The sequence below is a fragment of the Dreissena polymorpha genome, chromosome 10 (assembly GCF_020536995.1).
Source record: "Dreissena polymorpha isolate Duluth1 chromosome 10, UMN_Dpol_1.0, whole genome shotgun sequence".
Lineage (NCBI taxonomy): Eukaryota > Metazoa > Mollusca > Bivalvia > Myida > Dreissenidae > Dreissena > Dreissena polymorpha.
In genome coordinates, this window is record NC_068364.1 from 53,124,239 (window position 1) to 53,132,186 (window position 7,948).

Consider the following 7,948-nt stretch of genomic DNA (forward strand, 5'->3'; position numbering starts at 1 on the left):
TATACTTGTTAGTTAGTGCATGATATTTAATTGCATATTTTTTACATTATGTATGACATGCACATACCAGCAAGTCAGCAATGCAGGTGCATAATCAAATTTCTAAATACTTGGAGACATCAAAACGAAGCCAAGACTGATTATTTTTCCATGACATTTGGAATTTTCGTTTTGTTGTTCATATTTTGTGTTGCTACCTTCATTCTCATTTTGCGGTTGATGTTTGTGCGATGCGCCCTCAAAATAAAACAGAAGATACAATAAAATAAATGTATCGCCGCAAGTTCTCCACCAAGCAATAATAAGTGTTATAGCGTCTACCGAGATCGACTAACAACACTGTTCAATAAGCGTCTTATCAATAAGTGCTCAAGGGAAATAACCAATGCAGTCTTGAATACGCGTCTATATGAAGCTATTTCGGACTCGTTACTAAGTTCGGACACGAAAAGAGCACTCGACCCATCGGGCTACCGGCTTAGAATTTTCACTCGACCGACGCATAAATCAGTCGACCCGGTCGACGGTCGAGCGGGTTACGGCCAAGACTGGTGTAAAGTTTAAAACTAATCATTTTTTAACAAGCGTTTGTGTTTTGTCAGGATAATAACAACAATAAGATATCGAAACGATCAAAGCAAATAAATTCGACAGAAATCTGAGATTCGGTAATATATTTAAGACGGGTTATGTTTACGTAAATTGTGCTTGGTAAAGACTGTGACTATATGTAGTGAACCAGTCTTCGGCTTATACCCACTGAAGAAGAGTATACAGGGGAGATAATTGAGTAATGACTTAATTCGGGAACGGTTGCGAAGAAAAACAAATAATGCGAGAATATTTAGTGCAATTCGCTACACAATTATGATGTCATTGATGTAATTTTTCATGAGGTATGTATTTATATGTGATTTAGCATATGTCAAAGTGTTTTTTATTTGTTCAAGGTCATAAATAGCATCGCGAAAATATATTTTGCGAGACATTTTTTTTTATACGCATCCATATGTGGTATTCTTATGTAATTTTATGTCTAAATTTCCATATGTATGAACGGTCAACGCCCGCTTCGCGGGCTTTTGCCCGTTATAGTAAACAGTTGAATAAATTGTAGTTAGTTTGTTTGTGTTGTAGATTCGAAAGTGTCCACAACAAACAAAAGACATTAAGTTTTTTAGATTCAGTTGTCATTATATCGCTCTTTCGTTAGTTTAAACATATTTATTTCTTTTGGCAAACACAGTGTACATCAAGTAATTAACAATACAATCAGTATAAGAAAAGGATTTAAACGAAAGAAATAAATCTTATATAGTTTCTCTCCTTGCAGTAATAGTTACGCAATACATGGGTATATTATAAGACTAGTTAGCAATGGATATGCCAGAAATAAGAGCTATACGCGATAAATCTGAAAAATAAAAAGTGTTGAAAGAGAAATATGGGGATGAAGGACTGTTTATGCAAGAGATTGTACATGAGGTTGCAGCAATTTGTGACTGGGTCAGTATCGGATTGTTATGAAAAACGCCTGGATTCTTTAATATGTTGTTGAACACATATAAATATTTTTGAATTTTCCTTTTCGTCGAGGTGCGAACATCCAAAGAGAAGTGTATCGAGTTCCACATCACTAGTTATACTGGTTATGATGTTAATAAGTTCAGTGCGAATTTGGTTATATTTCAGACATAAGAAAAAAAAGTGGTTAGTAGTTTCAATAGCACCACAAGAGCAAAGAGGCGACGAGATAATGTTTTTCGCAAAAAGGTGATCATTTAGCGCACTTGATTTTGTTCTTAACCGCGTGTGAGTTAGTTGGAGATAGCGTTTACCTACATAATAATACGCCGGAGTTTTAACTAAGGTTCTGTATAACTTGGATTTAAAGATGTTTAGCGTTTCACTATTTTTAACGTCGTCTGGTAATATGTTCCAATTTTCGTATTACTGCGGGAACGAATGAATTATAATAAAGGGTTGATCTACATTCGGTAGTGCGTAAATCATTTGCATTTTGAAGATTATACCTCGCAATAGATCCTTCCTGTTGGGGTACCAGATCGGATAAGTATTGAGGACTTAGAGAGTTTTGCATTTTGTAAAATACTTCAGTAATATGAGTTTATGTTTATCGCGTCGATCTTGCAGCGGTTCCCAGTTAATTTCGTGTTGCAAATCATTTAGGGACACTAATTTGGTTGCTCCACAGGCAATTCGCGCTGCTTCGTTTTGAATTTTATCAAGTTCATATTTTTCTTCATGACTGCAATTATCCCAGATAACATCTGAATATTGGATAAGTGGGCGAATAAAGGACGTTTAAATGATTTCTAAAGATTTTCGGTCAAGCTTAAATTTAAGTTTGCGCATAATATTAATTCTACCCCATGCTTTATCAGTTATATATTTAAGATGTATGTGCCATTTACAATCCTTTGACAGGAAGACTCCTAGATGCTTGTGTAGCGAGCATTGTGAAGTTGTATTGATTAGGTTGTTGCTTTCTGGAGAATGTAAGTGATTCTGATTTAGATGGATTACTAGTAAATAGAACATGCCATTTTAAAGCCCAATTAGAAATTTTATTGATATCATTTTGTAATATTGCATTTGAATGGTAGGACTCGTCTATAATAACGTACAGGGATGTGTCGTCGGCGAATAGACGGATGCTACTTTGGATATCATTTACAATATCGTTTATGAAGATTAAGAATAGGAGGGGCCCAAGTATAGAGCCCTGGGGAGCCCCAACCTCTAGTAAAGCCCAGTTAGAGACGGCGCCTGGAATGACTACTTGTTGGCGTCTACCATTAAGATAATTTTGAATCCAAGATAGCAGCTTACCGAGGATACCAATGGCATGGAGTTTAAGTAAGAGACCCTGGTGCCAGACTTTATCAAAGGCTTTGCTTATGTCGAAGAAGACAGCTTTGACCTCTAATCAATTGTCAAGGGCTTTGCAAAACGTATCATATATATAAGTGAGATGGTTGGTGGATGAGTCCCCCGGCAGAAATCCGGACTGGAATGGGGTAAGAATTTTGTTACTTACAGATGATGGTACACATGTTTAACAAGGGACAAAATTGTCACAAAACCAGGTTTTCATTGTGAAAAAAAAATCTGATAAAGGGAGGAAACTCAAACTGAACTTTTGAAATAAACAAACAAAATTAACCCCCTTTGTAAGTTTTTTTTAAAAATCTATTTTTAGTCGTGGCGACCTTGACATTGGAGATATTGACATGATTTTTTCGTGCGACACACCGTCCCATGATGGTGAACAAATGTGCCAAATGATTTTAAAATCTGACAATGAACGACATAGTTATGGCCCGGACAAGCTTGTTCCGCCAGCCCGCCAGCCCGCCAGCCCGCCAGCCAGCCAGCCCGCCCGCCAGCCAGCCAGCCAGCCAGCCCGTCCGCATTCGCCAATCTAATAACCAGTTTTTTCCTTCGGAAAACCTGGTTAAAAATTATTTTTCAAAGACTTTTTTCCATCGTGTTAAGTAGAGAAATTGGTCGGTAGTTACTCATTTCTTTAGGATCACCTTTTTTAAGTACTGCAGTGACATTAGCTTCTTTCCAACAGCTTGGCATTATACATTTGTTAAGTGAGAAGTGAAAAAAATCACATAAAGGAGTGGACAATTCAGCTCGACATTCCTTTAAAATATGGTTACGTATGCCGTCAGGTCCTGATGCTTTGTCAACTGAAAGAGACTTAAGGATGTCATGGGCATCAGACGATGAAATAATAAAAGTTTCTAAATAGTTAGTAATTGGAACATAAGTGAGCTCTGGTGTACCTACGTTATCAATGTTACTAATTAATTGACTTTGACAGAATGTATTTAAAATGTTCGCCTTTTCAAAACAATCAGTAACAGTGGAGTTGTGCAATGGATTAATAATATGAGAGTTCATGTTATTATTAGGTTTATTGATAAAGGACTTAAGTATTTTCCACCAGTTCTTAGGTGTGTCATTATTTTCTTTAAGTTTATCGCTTAGACTGTCGTAGTACTGATTTTTCGCTTGGCGAATAAAAGATACTGTCTGGTTTCTAATTGTTCGAAACTTGGACCAATGATAATTACTTTTTTTTAATAATAAGTAGTTTTTGCAATACGGTAAGCCCGTTTGCGTTTTCTAATCATTCGACGTATATGTGTATTTAGCCATGGAGCATCACGCGGTTTGATTTTTATTACCCTGTTTGGGATACAAAGTTTGGCATTACGAATAATAGTGTCGGTGATATTAGTACAATATGTGTCAGTATCCATGCTTGAAATTGTATTCCAATTTGTGAAGAAAACGTTTCACGTAGCAAATCGTAGTTACCATCCTCATAGCTCCATATATGACGCTCGTATACGTTCGCATTTGGCTTTTTATATTTACAAAGACCATATATAGGACAATGATAGCGTTGTTGTTGATCAAGAAAGGGATCACCAACACCTGACAATACCAAGCTGTTGGGATTTGTTAATAGCAATAGGTCAAGAATTGACGAGGATCTTTCCGTAAAATGCGTAGGTTCATTGATAACTTGAACAAGATTGTATTTTAGGCACCAGGAGTCAAGCTTTCTTACTAGTATTGGTTGACTATTATTCATATTGAAGTCACCGGTTATAATAATGTCAGATATACCTGTTTCGATTGTCAAACCAATAGAGTCGTCAATTAAGTGTGTATATGATGCATCTGCGTTTGGTGGTCTATAAAATATTCCAAATAAAACACGCTTCATACTCAACAAGTGGAGCTCAATCCAAATGCACTCTAATGTAATCGGTTCGAGGTCAACTCTGCGTTCATAATGGATAAAATCTTTAACATAAAGCATAACCCCACCATGGCTATCATGTATTCGATCTTTGCGTTCGGGACATTGGTAAGAAGGGATAATGAGTTCATCAGTTTCGATAGAGTTGTTAAGCCACTGTCTCAGAAAAGGATAATATATCGAAATTTGAGAGTTCTGCTGTAAGAATTTCCATTTTGTTCCGTATACTCTGAACATTGTATTGCAAGAAGGAAAGGTTATTGGGCATTGCTAATAAGCAGTTTAGTGAATTGTACTCCGTTATATTTGAATCAAGAGAGCTAATCGATACAGGGCCTGGGTTCAATTCGATATCCCCAGAAAGCAACATGATAGAATTAATCCATGTAACTAAAACGTCTGTAATTAAGACAAAAATAGAACTAATTACGAACAGTGAGTTAGAAATGTAACGTTTACCAACTATGGCGCGTGTATATGGCCATCGGATACACCGGCAAAGTTGAGATTGGCCTTTGATGTTTCGTAGAGACGACTCTAGAGCAATTTCATTTGTATGTATAGACATAAGAACTAGCCCATTTAAAGATGCAAAAAACAATCCGACGGACGTGTATCTTGATAAAATATTATAAGTATCCATCACTACACAATACAAGCTGTGAGTGCTCTTTGTCACGAATTGCTACAGTCCTATGGGCATCAACAAATCCTTCATCATGAAATAACACAGAACAGTAAACAATGCAAATTAAGATAACACAGAAAAGGGTTATGGGTAGATAGTTACAAGGAAATACAACAGGAAAATAAACAATGGAAGCAAAGAAAACAAAACAAAGCATTATGAGTAGGTAGATAAATAGGTAGGGCATTATGCGAGAAGGTCGGTCATATGATACGATTCACATGTGCTGTGTATGCTAAAAAGAACGATAACTTCATACGAAGATTTTAGATGTGTAATAAGTGCGTATGAGCTTGCATACGGGTACATTATAAGAATACAAACAGATGGAAGTGAAAGGTAGCTGAGCATTACAATTTAGACGAGATTAAGTATATAACGATAAAATGTGTATTTATGTTTGTGACCAGAGACATCTTAATGACAGTTGTGCATGTTATTGATCGAGAGAATACATTTCTGAATTATATAGTTCAATAAGAGCTTACACAATTCTTCTTATGTACGAATTAATATGTTTACTTTGTATAATTGCAAAATGTGTATCATGTTTATATCAGGAAATATCGCAATGACAGTCATGCATGTTAATATGCGAGAGAATACATTTCTGAGTGACATAATTCGATAAGAGCTTACACAAATCACACGAGAAAAAAGAAAACAGATGCAAATGATATAGTGAGATTGCTATAAACATGATTAATATCGAAAACATCTTAATTACAAATAAGCAGAAGAGAAAATGATTCGACAGTCTGTTTTGAAAAGGATTTACTCATCGCCGATGTGTCATAAATGGTTCGTGAAACACGTTTTTAAGGTATCATTGTGTATACTGTTCATCATAGAAAAGGTGGAGCAGTTAATGTCTACTTGCTAGTTGCAACAGACGCATACGATCTGGATTTGGCGCGGAGCTCAGTGATCTGCTCGGGTTTGTCTATTCGGCGGATGACCCGCTTAAGATCTCGGACCAACACTTGCCCGTCATGCGTCCACGCACCCTCTACAAGTTTGTCTGAAGCCAGCTTGCGAGCACCGTAGAACATCTCGCTGCGGTATCTCGTGAGCGCCTCGTTTACATAGACTTTCTTGTAAGGGTCATTTGTTTTCTCACTTGTTCTCACGTTGTAGAGCTTTTGCCGGGCCCTGTAGGATACGAATTTAATGATAATATCCCTTGGTTTTGATCCCACTTGTTTGCGAGGTCCTAGGCGATGAGTGCGATCAATCTCATCAATAGGAAGGTTTGCGCCTATGTCGTTCACCATCTTTAAGATTATGCCGTCCGTATCCTCCTTTTCAGTTTCAGGGATCCCACTTACTCGGAGACAGTTACGGCGGCTATACTGTTACGCCCGATCTGCTTGTACTTGCAACTCAGATATCTGATCTTTCAGGACCTTGTTCTCGCATTCAAGCGATGTAATCTTGGTATTTAAGGACTCATTTATGCCACTGATGATCTGTGGTATTAATGATTGTACAACTGAGTTTACAATTGCTTCCACGTCAGCTTTAAATAGGTCACGCATTTTCCTGGAAATGACATCAATGTCAGCCTCGCTGAGGTGGAATTGATTGGTTTCGCTATTTTCCATAAGGTCAGAAATTTTATTATTTTTGTTGCCAGGGACCAAATCAATGCTCGAGGTGGATAAATCACGTTTGTCCGGTCGCCTCCCTTGTATAGGTGTGGAATGATTGTTCATGACGGCGCTATTTATTTTGACCAGTAAAGATATGCGTTACGGTCAAGGACGTGGATTTCGAGGATCTCGAGGATTGCGATGAGTACAGGTAAAAGGCAATAGTAGAGTGAACTGGTTATTAGTTGTCAACATGCTAGTATCTAGTTCAATGCGATAGATCTATGCTATATATATATCTATATATAGATATAAGTACCTTTTACAAGCAGGAGAAATTGATGTCCAGAAACATATTCTAACTAGAATGTCCACATCACAAATAAGTCCACTGTTACACTAGTATAGCACTATTATTTCCACATATCACTTTCTAGACCTGAGAGTAAGCGTACTGAGTCACATATTCTGATTTATCCAGCAGATAGACAAAAACACGTCTACACCCACAGGTACTTGAAACAATTTTTTGGTCCTTATATATATAATAAGAGTAAAGGTACCCAACGATGATTTCACAGGTGTATTGAATAACACAATGCAACAGCATAATAGATCAAACAATGCACACATATGTCGTTGCGGTTGCCAGCAGGAAGCGTACATCTATGATAAAACACATTGTATTTGATGAAAATCGTCCAAGTATGTCCAAAACAGCCAAAAGTTTCACAAATAGCACCCCAAAATCAAAGTGTGTAATTCCTGACGTCCAGCTGTCAGTAATGAATGAAGGCGATTTTCGGTCGATTGTTCACAATTAAACAAGAACTTTGCTATAAACTCCACAAATGTTTTTCA

At 37.1% G+C, this 7,948-nt stretch overlaps 1 protein-coding gene across 1 annotated transcript; it reads right to left on the reverse strand.

Annotated features, from left to right (window-relative positions):
• Positions 1-6,367: 6,367 nt before the first annotated feature.
• LOC127849121 (uncharacterized) lies at positions 6,368-6,769 on the reverse strand. Its single transcript, XM_052381843.1, has one exon. It carries the CDS (start codon positions 6,767-6,769, stop codon positions 6,368-6,370), a length of 402 nt encoding a protein of 133 aa, XP_052237803.1.
• Between the last annotated feature and the right edge of the window lie 1,179 nt (positions 6,770-7,948).

Excerpts from the sequence above, each read along its gene's own strand:
- LOC127849121 (XM_052381843.1), bottom strand. The coding sequence starts at position 6,769 with ATGGTGAACGACATAGGCGCAAACCTTCCTATTGATGAGATTGATCGC.